At 44.5% G+C, this 19240-nt stretch overlaps 1 protein-coding gene and 1 non-coding gene across 2 annotated transcripts in view; one reads left to right on the top strand and one right to left on the bottom strand.

Annotated features, from left to right (window-relative positions):
• Positions 1-699: 699 nt before the first annotated feature.
• Positions 700-772, top strand: trnaf-gaa (transfer RNA phenylalanine (anticodon GAA)). The gene has a single exon. It is a non-coding gene; the product is annotated as a tRNA-Phe (tRNA).
• Positions 773-5037: 4265 nt separating this feature from the next.
• The window catches only part of LOC137364974 (histone H2A-like), a 49401-nt gene continuing 35198 nt past the window's right edge, over positions 5038-19240 (bottom strand). The window contains exon 2 of the mRNA XM_068027846.1: positions 5038-5124. Within this exon, the coding sequence (XP_067883947.1) occupies positions 5038-5124 (87 nt within the window). The remainder of the gene's footprint in view (positions 5125-19240) is intronic.

Here is a 19240-nt window from a genome sequence, read left to right as displayed (position 1 = left end):
CTGGACTGGAATGGAATGGAATTCTTCAGTGTTTCTGTTGTTTGGCTTGCATTGACTCATCGATTTTCTTGTTTTTCACTTTGTCGATGCCTTTGAATAATTGTGGATCCTTCTTCAGAGTGTCTTCTTTCACCAGGTAGTTCTGACCTCTGATGATGTTGATCGTAATGAGCTTCAATTCGCTGATAGTTCTGGAACTGAGCAGATTTCCTTTGCTTGAGTCTACAACATGGAACTCAGTCTGACATGTGGACCCATGGGAGGATTTAAATGCCATCCCTGTGTTGGAGTTGCATCCATCCAATAAGAGACCGAGTAGAAGTGACAGTTCTGTCAGTCGAATATGAGACTTTTAATGGCAGGGTTGTGAGTTTGAGTGCCATTCTGTTTTTCCCTTTTTTAAGGCTTCATGAGCAGAGAGTACAGGGAGTGTTTGAAATGAGCAAGTCTCGCTTTGATTCAGGACTCTTACCTCTCAGCAGCATCTCACTATGAAAGATTGAATTTGATCTCATTTCATTCTCAGCTCGGGTCTGTGCGGCTCAGTGGCACTTCTGGCTGTCTCCCGCTTCACAATCCATCAGTACTGAGAAAGCAATGGGGAATATTACTCACATGTTGTGTTCTTTAATTTTTTGGAAAACTTGAATGTATGTATTTTCTTCCAAAACAAGGACACCAAGCCGTTGCTAATGTAGGGCTGAAATAGCTCAGCTGGGAGAGCATTAGACTGAAGATCTAAAGGTCCCTGGTTCAATCCCGGGTTTCAGCAATTTCGCTTCCTTATGCGTCCATTGCCTTGGTTCTGATTTTCCGGTTGCACAATTTACTTTGAAATTATTTACCAAGCACCAGTGGATTGAATTTGAGAAACAACACAGAGTCATTTACAGCACAGAAGGTGGTCATTTGGCCTATCACGTCCATGCTGGCTCTCCCCGGAGCAATCTAGTCAGTTCCACTCACCACCTCGATCCCTTTCCTCCTGCAAGTTTCTTTCCTTCAAGTATCCATCTAATTTCCTTTTCAAATCATTGATTGTCTCTGCTTCCACCACACTCGTGGGCCAAGACATTATCACCCACAACATAAAAAATTCCACCTCATCAAGGATGGGAAATACTTACATCTTCTATATTTGCTTATTCTCTATTTCTATGAGAATAGACTGACAGTCAACATGAAAGGAAACCCAAAAATCTTCGAGCAGCATGTAAATGATAAGTGGGTAGTAAGAGGTTGAGTCGGGCCTATTAGGGACAAAAAGGATAATATAAGCTTAGAGGTGCAGGGCAATGTTAATCTACTTAATGAGTACTTTGTATCAGTGATCACTAAGGAAGTGGAATTTGACAAAATATCAGTCGAAGTGAAGAGAGCAGAGTCAATGGAGAGGGTACAAATTGAGAGAGGGAGGTACTAAAAAGGCTGGCTGTGCTTAGGGTAGATAAATCACCTGATCTGGACGGCTGGCATCCCAGGTTGCGAAAGGAAATGCGGATGCAGATAATGGAAGAGTTTGCCATCATCTTCCAATCTTCCCTGGATACGGGGGAGGTGCCAGAGGAATAAACAGTGGCAAATGCGACGCCCTTATTCAAGAAAGGGTGTAAGGACAGTCCGGGTAACTACAGGCTAGTTAGATTAACAGCAGCGGTGGGTAAGGTTTTAGAAAGAATAATCAAGGTAAAAAATCAACAGTCACTTGGATAGGTTCGAGTTAATTGAGTAGAGTGAGCATGGATTTATAAATGGGAGTTCATGCTTGACTAATCTAACTGCTTTTTTGATGAACTAACAGAGCAGGTTGATGAAGGGAATGCAGTGGATGTTGTTTATATGGATTTTAAGGAAGCGTTTGACAAGGTACCACATAAAAAGGGGGTTTACAAAATTGAGGTTCGTGGTATAGGAGGGTCAGTGTCCAATTGGATAGAAAATTGGTTGAAGGACAGAAAACAGCGAGTCTTATGAAATGATTCTTTGTCAGACTGGAGGATGGTCGACAGTGGTGTTCCCCAAGGGTCAGTGCTAGAACCACTGCTTTTTTTGCTAAAGATAAATGACTTGGATCTTGGAATATTGAGTAGAATCTCAAAATATCCCGATGACAACAAACTTGGAGGAGTGGCAAACAGTGAGGATGATATGAACTGCCTGCAACAGGACAATGATAGGCTAGCAGAATGGGCAGACAGGTGGCAGATGGAATTTAATAGTGACAAGTGTGAGGTGATGTATTTTGGCATAAGGAATAGGGAGAGGCAATATTTACTTAATGGCACAGTTCTAAAGTGTGTGTTGGAATAGAGGGACTTGGGGTTCATGTGCATCAATCTTTGAAGGTGGCAAGACATATGGCGAGAGTGGTTAGCAAAGCATATGGGATCTTGGGCTTTATAAATAGAGGCATTGAGTACAAAGCAGGGAAGTTATGCTGAACCATTATAAAGCTCTGGTTAGGCCCCAGTTGGAGTGTTGCTTCCAGTTTTGCTTACCACACTTAAGAAAGAATGTGAGCGTCCTTGAGAGGATGCAGAGGAAATTCACCAGAATGGATCCAGGGATGGAGGATTTTAGTTACAAGGTTAGGTTGGAAAAGCTAGGGCTGTTCTGCCTGTGTCAAAGGAGAGTGAGGGGAGAATTGATGGATGTGTTTTCGGCTGTGACAGATTTAATTAAGTTGGCAAGGAAACATTGTTCCCGTTAACTATTGGTACAAGGACTAGGGGACACAGATTAAAGGTTTTGGACAGGAGGTACAGGGAGAATGTGCGCAATAACTTTTTTACACTGATTGGTGATGATCTGTAACTCGCTGCCCACGAGGGCGGTGGAAATGGAGACAATCGAGGATTACAAAAGGAATTTGAATGGGCACTTGAAGGAAATAATTTTACAGGGCTATGGGGATCGAGCAGACAAGTAATAACTCGTCTCCACTCCTGGTATTTCTAAATCCCACACATTCACTATCATGGGAACAATTATTTCCTGTTGTGTCTCTCTCAGATTTGGAAACTTCACTGCATTGGAGTGAAGTGACATCTGCTGGCAAGAAACAAGAACTGCCATGATGAGATCAGCCATGATTGTATTGAATGGCAGAGCAGGCTCGAGTGGCTGACTTGCCGACTCCGGCTCCTCGTTCTTATGTTCATCGAATCATACAGCACAGGAGGCCATTCGGCCCCATTGTGCCTCTGCTGACTCTCTAACAAAAAGATGCAATTAGTCCAACCCCCTGCCTATTTCCCCATAATCCTGGAGAATTTCACTTTGAAATATTTGTCCAATTCCTTTATGAAAGTTATAATTGAATCTGTTTCCACCACCCTGTCAGACAATTCATTCCAAATCCGAATCAGTTACTGGGTAAAAAGATCTCTCCTCACCTCCCCTTGACATTTTTGGCCGATTATTTTAAATCTGTGTCCTCTGGTTACTGACCCCCAGGACAGTGGAAACAGTTTCTCCCTCTCGACCCTATGAAAATCCTTCATGATTCTGAACACCTCTATTAAATCTTCCCTTAACTTTCTCTACTCTGAGGAGAACAATCCCAGCTTCACCAGCCTGTCCAGAGAACTGACACCCCTCATCTCTGGTATCATTCTAGTAAATCTCCTCTGAACTGTCTCAGAAGCTTTGATGTCCTTTCTAAAGCCTGGTGTCCAGAACTGGACACATTACTCGAGCTGAGATCGAGCCAGCGACGCCCACATCCCACGAACGAATAATAAAACACTCCCTAACCAGTCCCCAATTCTTAAGCATTTATCGACGCTCCCTGCCCAGTCCCCAAATCTTATTCATTTAGAAACGCTCCCTGCCCAGTCTCCAACTCGTATTCAATTTTACAAACTCCCTGCACAGTCCCCAGTTCTTATCCATTTACAGACGCTTCCTGACCAGTCCCCAATTCTTATCCATTTACAGACGCTCCCTGACCAGTCCCCAAATTTTATTCATTTAGAGACACTCCCTGCCCAGTCCCTAATTCTTACCCATCTACAGACGCTCCCTGACCAGTACCCAAATCTTATTCATTTAGAGACGCTCCCTGACCAGTACCCAAATTGTATTCATTTAGAGACGCTCCCTGCCCAGTCCCCAATTCTTATCCATTTCTCGACGCCGTTTCGGGAAGCCTCACCGGGAAAAGCTTCACCACCGCCATCCGCAGGGATACAGATGGGATTGTTCCATCTTATTGTGGCCCTGAGGCCCTGCTCCAGCTGTGTGAGCCAACAAAGTCTTCTCGCACTTTGTGAATATTCCGCTCCAACTCCGAACCCGCAGCTCCAGCTGCTGACAGAGCTGTCTCTACTGCGCCTGCGCGCCCCGCTCCTGTCACAGATCGGGCGGATTCTAGGCCGCTGAGCATTCTGGGTACCACACCTGTCATTAATGTTATTCTTTCAGCTGAAAGGTTTTATTACGTACATTTCATGACCTGGAATCGTCGTGAGTGTTTTCTTTTGCACCTGTCAATGCCTGGGAGGATAGAGTCAGCTTCACTTTGTAGCCATGAGTTTCTGGTGTGAGAAAGTGATGTTTAACTCAGTATATTTCAGTTTTTGGTCTGTGACTGTGGGTATTATTCAGTACCTGTTTGTTTCTGCTATTGCTCTGTGAGTTTCACCACATATCTTTCAACAACTTGTATGTGAGCATCAGCTTTTGTCGAGATCTATCAGTTTCTGAGAATTGAGAAAGGGTTTGATTCTATCCCTATCAGTTTCTGTTACATGCATGTGTCTTGAATCTGCACCTCCTCTGAGTGTGTCTTCGTCTCTGTACTTGTAGGTGAGTATGTGTTTTGCTTTGTATCTCTCAGTCTTTGAAGTGTGAGCCTGGGTTTGTACCTAATTTCCTTTGTACCTTGCAGTTGGGATATGAAAGAAAGAATTTTACACGGTACCTGCCAACTGCTGCAACGTGACTGTGGGTTTCACACTGTATCTGTCAATTTCTTGTCTGGTAATGCGAAGTTTACAGTGCACCTGTCAGTTTCTAGTCCAGGACTGATTGGTTTTACTCTGTCCCGAGCATTCGCTGGTATGTTAGTGTGGGGTTTACATTGTAGCTGTCAGTTTCGTGTATGTGAGTGTTGATTTCACTCTGAAAAGAATCATAGATCATAGAATAGTTACAGAACAAAATGAAGCCATTCAGCTCATTGTACTTGTGCTGCTTCTCGGCACGAGCAACTCAGCTCATGCCACAGACTCATGTATTCCATGAAAACATGCAATTTTTTTCACTTCAGATAATTATTTGATACCATTTTGAAAACCATGGTTGAATCAGCCTCCATCACACTCTCAAACAGTGCATATCAGATCTTAACCACTCGCTGTGCAAAAGAAGTTTTTCCTCATGTTGCCTTTGGTTCTTTTGCCATTCACCTTAAATTGGTGTCCTCTGGTTACAGAGCCGTGAATAATATTCCCCATTGCTTTCTCAGCACTGATGGATTGTGAAGCAGGAGACAGCCAGAAGTCCCACTGAGCCGCACTGACCCCGAGCTGGAAATGAAATGAGATGAAGTTCAATCTTTCACAGCGAGATGCTGCAGAGAGATGAGTCCTGAATCAAAGTGAGACTTTCTCATACTTTTGCTGAATTTCATTTCAAACACTCCTTGTACTCTCTGCTAATGAAGCCTTAAAAAAGGGAAAAACAAAATGGCACTCAAACTCACCACCCTGAAATTAAAAGTTTAATGTTTGACTGACTGAACTGTCACTTCTACTCGCTCTCTTATTGGATGGATGCAACTGTATTCTTCAATGCAGGGGTGGCATTTAAATCCTCCCATGGGTCCACATGTCAGACTGAGTTCCATGTTGTAGACTCAAGCAAAGGAAATCTGTTCAGTTCCAAAACTATCAGCGAATTGAAGCTCATTACGATCATCATCATCAGAGGTCAGAACTACCTGGTGAAAGAAGACACTCTGAAGAAGGATCCACAATTATTCAAAGGCATCGACAAAGTGAAAAACAAGAAAATCGATGAGTCAATGCAAGCCAAACAACAGAAACACTGAAGAATTCCATTCCATTCCAGTCCAGAACCCAGTCCTGTTGTTTTTGGAGTCAGGTCACAATTGCAGCAACAACTTTATATTCCCACTTGGCTATCTGTACATTTAGTTAATCAAGCTCTTTGACTCCAGCTCTCTGGTCCTCAAGCAGGCTCCATATGGAAATCAATTCCGCCTTCTGCAAGGCTGAAACCAATCAATGACCTTAAACTAAAAATGCCAAAGAAGAAGGGCTTGTCCAGGATTTGAACCCATGATCTCTCACACATTAATTAATCACTCACCCTAAGCAAGAATCAACATGCCACTGATATCAGAACTTCCTTTTAGCTCCTGTGGAATTTCACTGGCAGCCAAAGCCGATCATCCATTTTTTTTTCAGAGCAAAGAAACATCTTGCAAATTCTGAAATAAAAACAGAAAGTGTTGGAAATGTTCAGAAACTCTGGCAGCATCTGTGGAGAGAGAAACAGAGTTAACCTTTCAGGGCGTTTACCTTTTGTTTGAGCCATCCTTTCACACTGCTTCTGTCCACCCAATCTCACTTTCTATTCTGTCTAGATTCCACCCACTCACTGCCTCAATACATTTATCATGAATTCCTCATATCTTTTAATAATGACAATTTTATATTTCTGGCCTTTGCTTTGGACTCCACCACAAGTGGAATCATGTCTCCATCAACCCAATCAAACCCATTCACTATTTCCTCACATTGCAATGTTTCTTTCACCCTGACAGACGATGGAATTTCTGCTGCTTGATTGCAGTTCTTGCTTCCTGCCAGTAGATGTCACCTCACTCCAGTACAGTGAAGGTTACAAATCTGAGAGCACACAAGAAGTAATTGTTCACGTGACAGTGAACAGGTCCCTCTATTCCTGCACACTCTTTCGAACTGTGCCATTTAGTATATATTGCCTCTCCCTATTCCTTCTGCTAAAATGCATCACCTCACACTAGTCACTATTAAAATCCATCTGCACCTGTCTGCCCATTCTGCTAGCCTATCACTGTCTTGTTGCTGGGGGTTCATTTCATCCTCACTGTTTGCCACTTCTCCAAGTTTGGTGTTATCGGCATATTTTGAGCTTCTCCTCTATATTCCAAGATCCAAGTCATTTATCTGTCGCAAGTACAAAGCAGTGGTTCCAGCAGTGACCCTTGGGGAACAGCACTGTCGACAACCTTCCAGTCTGAGAATGAACCATTTATTACGACTTGCTGTTTTCTGTCCTTAAGCCAATTTTCTATCCAATTGGACACTGACCCTCCTATTCCATGAACCTCAATGTTGTTAATCACCCTTTTATGTGTCGCTTCTTAAAATCCACATAAACAACATCCACTGCATGCCCTTCATAAACCTTCTCTGTTAGTTCATCAAAAAATGCAGTTAGATTAGTCAAGCATGAACTCCCATTTATAAATCCATGCTCACTCTCCTTAATTAACTCGAACCTCTCCAAGTGACTGTTGATTTTTTTCCCTGATTGTTCTTTCTAAAGCCTTACCCACCACTGCTGTTAATCTAACTGGCCTGCAGTTAGCCGGACTGTGATTACACCCTTTCTTGAATAAGGGTGTCACATTTGCCACTGTTTAATCCTCTGACACCTTCCCCGTATCCAGGGAAGATTGGAAGATTATAGAAAGCCTTTCTGTTATCTGCATCCACATTTCCTTTCGCAATCTGGGATGAAAGCCATACGGACCAGGTAATTTATCTTCCTGAAGCATAACCAGCCTTTTCAGTACCTCCCTCTCTCAATTTGTACCCTCTCTATTGCCTCTACACTCTCCACTTCTACTGATATTTTGTGAAATTCCACTTCCTTAGTGATCATTGATACAAGGTACTCATTAACTAGATTAACATTGCCCTGCAGCTCTAAGTATATATTACCCTCTTGGTCCCTAATGGGGCCCACTTCACCGCTTACTACCTGCGTATTATTTAAAGACTGCTCAAAGATTTTTGGGTTCCCTTTCATGTTGACTGCCATTCTATTCTCGTAGAGATAGAGAATAAGCTAAATATAGAAGATATAAATATTTCCCATCCTTGGGTGAGGTGGAATTTTTTTATGCCGTGAGTGGTAATGACCTGACCCACGAGTGTGGTGGAAGTAGAGACAATCAATGATTTGAAATGGAAATTGGATGGATACTTGAAGCAAAGGAACTTGCAGGAAGAAAGGGATCGAGCAGGTGAGTGGAACTGAGTAGCTGGCTCCGATAATTGCTGCAGTCACTTCGATCCCCCTTAATTTTGTACAAGGTGACAATGTTTGTATCACGCATGTTTTGAGCCCTTGTTGAGCTGGACTATGGTGGGCTCACTGTCCAGTTCCTCCATGGCAGGGAAGTCTGGAATGGCACTGAGAGCTACTTCAATGACAATGTTCTCCGTTATGCAGAGTTCAAGGTAATGCTCCACTCACCTTTCCATCTGCTTGTTAGGTTCAGTGATGATCACCCCTGTCTTTGTCTTCAAAAGGTGCTGATTTAGTTACTACTGGGCCCATTGCTTTCTTAATTCCTTCATACATCCCTCGAGCATCCCCGGATTCAGCAGCAGAGTTTTAACCAGTATTGATTGGTGCAGTGCTGAGCAGTCTGCAGAGACTTGTTTCTGGCAGCTCTGAGAGCATCTAGATGTTGTTTGCTGGGGACTTGTTTGTAGTTCATGAGGGCTCTCCTCTTAGTTGCAGTAACTGACTCCATTTCAGTCCAATAAGCCTCAAACCAGTCAGCATTCCTCCCATCGCTTTTCCTATACACAGTGAGAGCAGAGTTATAGATGGTGGCGTGCAGATGATTCCACTTTGACACTGCACTGAGGCCTTGAGCATTGTTGTCTGAAAGAGCCTGATCGAGGATGTTGAGGAACTCCTGGGTCAGTGGTTCGGCAAGTGTTGATCAGAGGACGACCTTTCTTCATGGATGGATGAAGCTTCCTTGGCTGAAGCCTGACCTTGTTACACACCAGGGAGTGGTCAGTGTCACAGTCAGCGCTGTGATAGCTGTGAGTGATGAGGACACTGCTGAGGGTGGTATGTCTGGTGATGATAAGGTCTAGCTGGTGCCAGTGGCGTGATCTCGGATGTCTCCAGGACACCTTGTGGCACAGCTTGACCTGGAAGTAGCTGTTCATCACACAGAATCCATGGTGACAGCATAGCTCCAGCAACCTCTGTACATTTTCGTTCATCTTGCAAATCCCCAGGTGCTCTATGCACCTTGGCAAAGCTGTGTAGTCAGTATCCAAGCTTGTGTTGAAGTCTCCTAGAAGGTACAGTCCCTCAGTGCTAGGAATTCTACTGATGGCAGTGTCAAGTGTCACATAGAATTGATCCTTGACATCTGGGGTGGAGGTGAGTGTCGGGACATAGATGCACATGAGATTAACTGGGCCCACGCTTGTTGACAAGTGAAGAGTAAGAAGTCTCTCTGAGCCTACTGTGGGTGGTTCACTCATCTCAAGTAGCGTGTTTTTTACTGTGAAACCCACTCCATGCTCACGAGTTGCCTCTTGGGCTTTCCCCTGCCAGAAGAAGGTGTAGTGTTTCTCTTTGAGGGATCCACTTTGAACGAGTCTAGTTTCTTGCAGCTCAGCAATGTCCACATTGAGCCTTGTGAGTTTCTTGTCGATCACAGCTGCCTTGTGTGTGTCATCAACCTGCAGAAGGTTGTCGGTAAGGCCAGGACACATGGTCCTCACATTCCAGCTTGTGATGCGAAGGACTGTTGTCTTCTTTGTTGAGTTTGTTTTTCTTGGTGCATAGATTATCGAACCGCCTGTTGAGAGATGACTCTCCAAGCTCCAAGCACTCATTGAAGCAAGCAGGTCGTGGCAGGACAGCACCTAACTGACTGGGGGCTGCCCAGCTTGGAGTGAATGGTCGCTATCCAATGAGACACTAAGAGCTCTTCCACTGACCGAAGTAACCCCTGGCGCTCATACTCTACACCAATTCAATGAGAGCTTATAATCAGTAACTGTTTATTCCCGGGTTGTGCTAATGTTTAACCAAGAAGCTGGAGTGTCCTCTCCAGGGCACAGGCCTGGGCAAATAGTATGGAGACCCTGAGCATCAGGATCCCCTCTCAGCATTGCTAGTATTGTCCAAAGGAAAGGAAAAGACAGTACTGTTTGTTAACAGCTCTGCTGTTGGAGTTGCTGGAAAACTGCCTGATAAGTAACAGGTAACTGCCTCCAGGACTCCACTCCGGATTTACTCTATAGGTTTACTCTCTCAGTCTTGCCTTCTTATTCATTTATTTCGAGATACAGTACTGAAACAGGCCCTTCCAGCCCACCGAGTCTGTGCCGACCATCAACCACCCATTTATATTAATCCTACATTAATCCCGTATTCCTACCACATCCCCTCAATTCCCCTACCACCTACCTACACTAGGAGCAATTTACAATGGCCAATTTACCTTTCAACCTGCAAGTCTTTGGCTGTGGGTGGAAACCGGAGCACCCGGCAGAAACCCAAGTGGTCACAGGGAGAACTTGTAAACTCTGCACAGGCAGTACCCAGAATCGAACGCGGATCACTGGAGGTGTGAGGCTGCGGTGCTAACCACTGCGCCACTGTGTCTTCTCGAGACACCCATCGAGAAGTGAGACTTTTTGCCCAGAGATGGGGCATCAGGATGGAACCACACACCAGTGGGCCTGTATGACATGCACAAGGATATCACACACTGCCCCATCCCTGGTACAGATCAGAGTCAGACACTGAACAGATTGCAACCCACAAGGACATCACAACCTTCCCGCTCTCTGGGACAGGTCAGTGTGATACACCAAACAAACAGCACCCCACAGGGACCTCATAAATGCCACGTCCCTGTGACAGATCAAGGTCAGACACTGCAAATATTGCAACCACAGGAACATCACAAATTGCCCCATCCCTCGGACAGCTCGGGGTCTGACATTGAACATATTGCAACAACAAGGACATTACTGTATTACTCCCTCCATTCTGAAAAACAAGCATTCACCATTCTTTTTACCCTGCAGCCAATTTTGGATCCACACTGCCACTGCCCCTTTAATCCCATCTGTTTGAATATTGTTAACAAGTCATAGAGAGATGCAAAACTGAAACAGGCCATCCGGCCCACTGAGTCTGTGCTGACCAACCACCACCCATTTATAGTAATCCTACACCATAATCCCATATTCCCTACCACATCCCCACCATTCTCTTACCTACACTAGGGACAATTTACAACAGCCAATTTACCTATTAACCTGCAGTCTTTGCTTGTGGGAGGAAACCGGAGCACCCAGCAGAAACACACACTGTCACAGGGAGAACTTGCAAACTCTGCACAGGCAGTACCCAGAACTGAACCTGGGTTGCGAGAGCTGTGAGGTTGCAGTGCCAACCACTGTGCCATTGTGCTGCCCCAAGTCTAGTTTATGGTACCTTTTCAAACACAATTTTGATGTCCAGACACGCACCATTAACCTCACCACCCTGGTCAACTCTCTCTGAAACTTCATCAAAGAAATTAATTCATTAATTATTTCAGACACAATCTTCTGTTAACCAATCTGTACTGGCTGTCATTTATTAGCCCATGTTCTACCAAGTGACAGTTAATTTCCTCCTGGATAATTGTGTCTAAAAGTTTCCCCACCACCGACATTAGACTAATTGGTCTGTAGTTCCTGGGTTTATCTCTCTTTTTAAACAGGGCTGTAATATTCACAATCCTTGCAGACTTATCTTTTAATTCTGGAAAGTCTGTTGTAGACAATCACTTTGGGAATGACTTTAACCAATTAAAGCAACAGGATACTTGATTAATAAGTCCAGAACTTTTATTGAGAGTAAAATAGTACTTAATAATTGAAAGTAAAATTATAGTTAACAAACTTGGGGAATATAACTTTACAGCTCTGGGGACTGGTCGAGCTTGGTCTCAGAGTGTCAGAGTCCTCTTTGTCCAGTCGAGATCCCTCATCAGGTGGAGAACTTGGTTGATGATCTGAGCCTTTACCCCTGAGATCTTCTAGTGTTCCTGCACACTGAAACCTTACAAGCTCCCGACTTTTAACCCCTGGATGGCCATCACACCACCATGTAAAATAATAATTGGTCCTAGCTGTTGCTAGGTACATTTAATTAGTTCTTAATAATGTCTTCCACTAACAGTCACCTGTCCTCAGAATCTCAGACATGAGTACAATGGAGTGGTTTCACACTGTCTCCCAATCTGATCTGAAACAAGTTTCCTGTTCATTAAATCAAGACTCTTGAAGGTCACGATGTACCAAACCATGGGTTTTATCAGGGGTCCGAGAAAGATCCATTGTTTGAATACATTTAGCTGAAACTGTCCTTTCCCACACAGACACAGAAACTCACAGTAATTAGATTGAACTACCTTGAAATGAAAACCCATTCTCTCCAAAATGTTTATTGATTCATTAATTATAACTCAATCAAGGTTCATTACTTTTACAATCATCTGTTTCAGGATGGGTAGCTACTCATTAATTATACAGGATATAAGCGTTAGTACTGAACACAAAATGGTTCCTTTGGTCATGTGTTCATTATAAAATGGCTTTCTTGACGTTGTTAGTTATGACAATGGATACATGATAAAAATGGTCAAGTTAAACTGAGATCGAACTACCCAAGCTTACCTCCATCCTCCAGTCCTCTGGCATCATTCCCATATTCAAGGAGGATTGAAAGATTGTGGTTCGAGTCTCTGCTATTTCCACCCTAACTTCCCTCAGCAACCCAGGATGCAGCCCATCCAGACCGGGTGACCTTTCTACTGTGAGCATTGCTAACCTTGTAATTGTCTCCTCTTTATCTATTTTCATCCCCTCCAAATTCTCCACTTCCTCCTCCTTTACTGTGACATTTGCAGCACCCGTTTGTTTTGTGACAGATGAAATGTACTTAATTAGTGCCTCAGCCACACCCTCTGCCTCCACAGGATCTCCTAATTGACCCACCCTTTCATTGACTGTCCATATGTTGGGAAAAGACTTCAGTGTTCCCAGTTATGTGACCTGCTAATCTTTTCTCATACAGCTTGCTGATCTCTTTTCCTTTTTCAGCTCTCCTCTGCACTTTCTGTATTCTGCTTGTTTCTCTACTGCATATGAGTCCTCACATGATTTCTCAGTGAATGGTTTTTGAACTATTTTGTAAAAGGATTTAGTTTTGTAAATTTCTCCCTAGCTCCCCTCATGGTCAGGCATAATGTTTAACTGCTGTGTTTTCAAACAGCAACAGCTTTATTTGAAAAGCCATTGGGACAGGATTCCGGGTTTTAATCCAGTCACAAATCTGGTTCTGACGTCTTGTGGCTCCAGCTGTCACATGACCTGTCAGAGGATGACCTCATAATTGACCCAGTCATGGAGCTGTGGGTTGATGTTTAAATTGTTTCAAAATAATTTTCCAGAAGGACAATCAAAATGAATCGATATATAAAAGGTAGATTTTGTGAATTTGTGCTCCCAGTGGAAATTCCTGCAGAGTCTGCTGGTTTTCATATCCCCAATTCCCCACAGGAAGCTCTGTGCTCGGAGTCTGTATTCATTACATCAACATGATACAGAATCATTTCATGGGAGACCCCAGTGTGAATTGTAGACAGGTGGGTCAGTTTTAACTTTCAAAGTAACACAGAAGCAAAATAATGCTGATACTGGAAATCTGAAATAAAAACAGAAAATGCTGGAAATACTCATCAGGTCTGGCAGCATCTGTGGAGAGAGAAACAAAGTTAACGTTTCAGATCTGTGACCTTTCATCAGAACTGAGCTGAAATTGTCTGAGGGACTGCGATTGTGGAATCAATTTCAGGGTCAAAGACATTGTACTTGGTAAGGATAGGAAGATGGAGATTATTAAGTGCAGTGCTAAAATATAGATGCTTTTACATTATTTTAATCAAAATTGATTTAAACTTTGTGCTCATGAATCCTATCTTTTGATCACAATGACACTGCAAGCAATGGAAAAAGCAAGACTTGCATTTCACGACCACAGGACATTGCAAAGCCTTTTCCAGCCAATGAAGGAAGGACTTTTCAAGTGTAGTCACTCAACAGTACAATAGAGTACCCTACAATAAAGATGTATAAGATTCTCACCACACAACTGCCAGATTATGACCATCCCAAACAAGAGAGAATCTAACCATCTCCCTTTGACATTCAATGGCATTACCATCGCTGAATCCCCCACTCTCAACAACCTGGGGGTTACCACTGAGCTGAAACTGAACTGCAGTAGTCATATAAATATTATGGCTACAAGAGCAGGTCAGAGACTAGGAATCCTGCGGCAAGTAACTCACCTCCTGACTCCCCAAAGCCTGTCCACAAGTTAGGAGTGTGATGGAATACTCTCCACTTGTCTGGCTGGGTGCAGCTCCAACAATACTCAAGAAACTCAACAGGACAAAGCAGCCCGCTTGATTGGCATCCCATTTACAACATTCATGCCCTCCATCACTGGCACACAGTGGCAGCAGTGTGTACCATCCACAAGATGCACTGCAGCAATGCGCCAAGGCTCCTGAGACAGCACCTTCCAAACCCGCGACCTTTATCACCGAGAAGGACAAGGGCAGCAGATGCATGGGAACACCACAACCTGTAAGTTCCCCTTCAAGCCACACACCATCCTGAATTGTAACTGTATCACCGTTCCTTCACAGTTGCTGGGTCAAAATCCTGGAACTCTCTTCATTACAGCAGCACATGGACTGCAGTGGTTCAAGAAGGCAGCACAGCACCACCTTCTCAAGGCAATTAGGGATGGATAATAAATGCTGGCCCAGCCAGCGACACCCACCTCCCATGAATGAATAAAAAAATGATAATATCCTGTAATCCTCCAAAGTAGAAAATGCAGATGGAAATGAAAAATAATAAAACACAGTCAGCATGGATTTCACAAAGAAAGACTTGATTAACCTTATCATTGAAAAATCAACAGCAAGAGTAATATAGCAGATGTAGAAGAGTTTAAGTTAATAAAGCCTCATCCATTTATGTGCTTGAACCATCAAATTGTGGGTTCACAAACAAACAAACTAACTGACAGAGCTGCATGTTGTGCTTTCTAAATTACCCTAAAGGAGAGTGTTAATGAGTTAAAGCTTCAGGTTGCTGCAACCAGAATAGCCATTGTCCACGATCAGTTTTACTGACATAAATAAAGATGGAACATTCATTGTGAATCTACAGAAACAGTCTGGTCCTGCACACTGCAGACACATCCACGTCATCACCAACCAGCTCTCCTATAATTGGTGCAGTTATTTGACTTTGCCCCATTCGCTCCATGGAATTACTTTTAAAAGATTTTAAATTACAAGCAGTTTTGTTAATATTCAGCCTTTGAGAAGAAATCATTCCCTGGCCACAGTGGAGACAGCATTGAATATAAAACTGTAGACTACCAGGTAACACAGTGAAAGCTGATCAGCTAATTTATAATTACTTACTTTTCTTATTTTTGCTCTTGCTATTTGGTTTTTCATCATTTTCAGCTCCTGACTGTGGATTAAATGTGAAAAGATGCACTGTTTCTCAGCCCCGGTATATTGGCTCTTTCTCTGTTCAGTGCTGTACACACTCAGATACTGACACTGTCTCTCCCTCCCTCAACTTTACAGCCCTGACGGTGCAGAAAGCGCTGCTCAAAGTTACACATTCTGACTGTTTGCAGTTGATTAGTGAGAGATTATTAACGTATCCTTCTGCAGCGCTGCCTCGGTTAATAACAGCAGATCGAAGTCACATTTCAGATACAGAAACAGACGCATCAATTATTCACTCTTTCCCAGAGTGAGTGAGGCCGGGACAAGCAGCAACATTCCGGCCCCACACTCTGCAATTACCCAGCACCAGTGGAAAGCAGTGAATACAGATTCAATCAGTGGGTTAGTTTAGTTTAGTTTAGAGATACAGCACTGAAACAGGCCCTTCGGCCCACCGAGTCTGTGCCGACCATCAACCACCCATTTATACTAATCCTACACTAATCCCATATTCCTACCACATCCCCACCTGTCCCTATATTTCCCGACCACCTACCTACACTAGGGGCAATTGCTAATGGCCAATTTACCTATCAACCTGCAAGTCTTTGGCATGTGGGAGGAAACCGGAGCACCCGGAGGAAACCCACGCAAACACAGGGAGAACTTGCAAACTCCGCACAGGCAGTACCCAGAATTGAACCCGGGTCCCTGGAGCTGTGAGGCTGCGGTGCTAACCACTGCGCCACTGTGCCGCCCTAATGTCCATTACAGTGATGCAAGATTCCACAGCCCATGACAAACATCAAACATCCCCATACACCGAGAACAAGCTCAGGAAAACCCGGGAGAGTTAATATCCCAGTCACTGAGCATTCCAGTCACATTGAACAAGTTCCTGAACTGAGTGAACCTTTCAAAGTACAGAAGTGATGACGAGGTCAAAAAGGTCTGAACAGTTGAGGTGACTGAGCGGTTTCAGCTTCTCTGTTCAGGTTGCAGCTTTCACTGGAGGCATGTGTTTAAATCCCACTTCTGACAACTTGATTTTCAGTTACTTTGCAGAGCTTCCTTGAAGGTTTGAGGGAGAGTAAATACTGAGGAACTGTTTCTAACTGCTGAAAGGTCAATAACCGAAGATTATAGATTTAAGGTGACTCACAAAACCAGAAGGAACTTGAGGAAAAATTCCTTTCTGCAACGTGTGGTTAGCATTTCAGTTATGTGGAATGATTGGAGAAGCTGGGGTTGTTCTCCTTGGAGAGGAGATTTGATAGAGGTGTTCACAATCATGAGGGGTCGTGACAGACCCGATAGAAACTGTTGGTAGAAGGATTGAGACTCAGGTAAAATCTGTGGCTCAGTTGGTCACACTCACCTCGAAATCACAAGCTTCTGGGTTCAGATTTCACAGCTGACACTCCAGTACAGCACTGAGGATGTTGAAGGTGCTGCCTTTCAGGTGTGATGTTAAACCAAGACCTGGTCTGCATGTTTGGGTGAATGTAAAAGATCCCATGCTGCAATTTCAAACAAGTGAAGAGCAATTCTCCCTGGTGTTGTGATCAATATTTGCCTCTCATTCAGATCAGTTGGTCATTATCACATTGCTGTTTGTGGGTATTAGCTGCTGCATTTCTGACATGACAACAGTGATTACACTTCAAAAGTATTTCATTGTCTACAAAGTGCTTTGATATGTCCAGTGGTCTTGAAAGGTGCTATATAAATGCAAGTCTTTTCTTTCTTTATCACAACACATTGCTGTGTAAAAAATGGTTCTTCTGCCAATCACCTGATATCCGTGTCCTCTGCTTACTGACCCCTTTACCACTGGAAACAGTTTCTCCTTATTTAAACTATTGAAGAACTTCATGATTTTGAACAAATGTGTCAAATCTCTTCTGAATTTTCTCTGCTGCAAGGAGAACAACCCCAGCTTCTCCAATCTCTCCACATCACTGAAATCCCTCACCCTGCTACCATTGTGGCAAATCTCTTTTTTATTCTTTCATGGGATGTGGGCACTGCTGATACAATGTGATTCCTGTCAACGCAGCGGCCCGCTGACATCATCGGACTGTGCCAAGCTGTGCATCGGCACAGCTACATCTTGCCAGGATTAAGTGGCACATGCGTAGGATGATGTCATTGCGCAGCGCCAACATCATCGCATATCCGCGCCTGGTCCATCTTCGCACACGGGCGCGAAAGCATCATCGGGTATCCAGCCCCTCACTCAGCTGGAGGAAGCGGCTGAATAGGAGACTTTGAGGCTGGAGCTCTCCCCCCTCGGCAACTCGCTCCAGGCCTCGACGCTTCCTCCCCTCAGCTGCTCGCTCTACACCTCGATGCTCCCCTTGACAATTGTTCCCCACTCGCGTCATCCAGCTCGACGGCCGCTTGCTCTCTGCCCCCCAACCCCCGCTCCAGCCGCTAGCTCTAGGCCGTGCCACTTCCCTCCTCTAGGCCACTCACTACTCACTCCTACATCACACTTTGCAGCCCACCTTGCTTCTTCGGGCGGCGCGTGGAGACTGGACAAACGTGGGAGCAAGTGGCCGAGAGAAGGGAAGCAGCGCAGCCTAGAGCTAGCGGCTGGAGGGGAGGGGGGTGGGGAGTGAGCGAACGACTGGAGAATGGGGTGACATGATCGGGAGACAATCGGCCAGGGAAGTAGCGGGGGGTGGGGGGGGGGGCGCAGTGAGGTCTGGAGCGAGCGACTGTGGAGGGTGGAAGCGGCCGGTGCAAAGCAGGGGGAGAAAGCGAGTTGTGCCACCTAGTGGTTGCGTTGTCAGCAAACGCAGCCTTTATTGTCCATCCTTAATTGCCCTTGAGAAGGTGGTGGTGAGCTGCCTTTTTGGAGCTGCTGCAGTCCATGTGCTGTACGTAAACCCACAGTGCTGTTAGGAAGGGAGTTCCAAGATTTTGATCCAGTGACAGTGAAGGAATGGTGATATAGTTCCCAGTCAGGACAGTGTGTAACTTGGAGGGGAGCTTGCAGATGGTGGTGTTCCCATTCATCCAATATCCTTCTAGGTGGTCGAGGTTGGGCGTTTGGAAGGTGCTGTCGAAGGAGGCTTGGTGAGTTGCTGCAGTGCATCTTGTAGATGGTACACACTGCCGCCACTGTTCACTGGTGGTGCAGGAAGTGAATATTTAAAGTAGTGGATGGAGTGCTGATCAAGCGATCTGCTTTGTCCTGGATGGTGTTGAGTTTCTTTGGTGTTGTTGGAGCTCCACTCATCCAGGCAAGTGGGGAGTATTGCATCACACTCCTGACTTGTGCCTTGTAGATGGTGGACAGAGGTGAGTTCCTTGCAGCAGAATTCCCAGCCTCTGACCTGCTCTTGTAGCTACGGTATTTATATGACTGATCCAATGCAGTTTCTGCTCATTGGTAACCCCCCGGATGTTGATTGTGAAGGATTCAGCAATGGTAATGTCATTGACTGTCAAGGGGAGATGGTTAGATTCACTCTTGTTGGAAATGGTCATTGCCTGGCATTTTTGTGGCGTGCATGTTACTTGCCACTTATCAGTCCAAGCCCAATCTTGCCCAGGTCTCTCTACAGTTGGACACGGACTGCTTCAGTATCTGAGGAGTTACTAATGCAACTGAACATTTTGCAATCATCA

The sequence above is a fragment of the Heterodontus francisci genome, unplaced genomic scaffold (assembly GCF_036365525.1).
Source record: "Heterodontus francisci isolate sHetFra1 unplaced genomic scaffold, sHetFra1.hap1 HAP1_SCAFFOLD_43, whole genome shotgun sequence".
Lineage (NCBI taxonomy): Eukaryota > Metazoa > Chordata > Chondrichthyes > Heterodontiformes > Heterodontidae > Heterodontus > Heterodontus francisci.
This window is presented reverse-complemented; position numbering and strand designations above follow the sequence as displayed.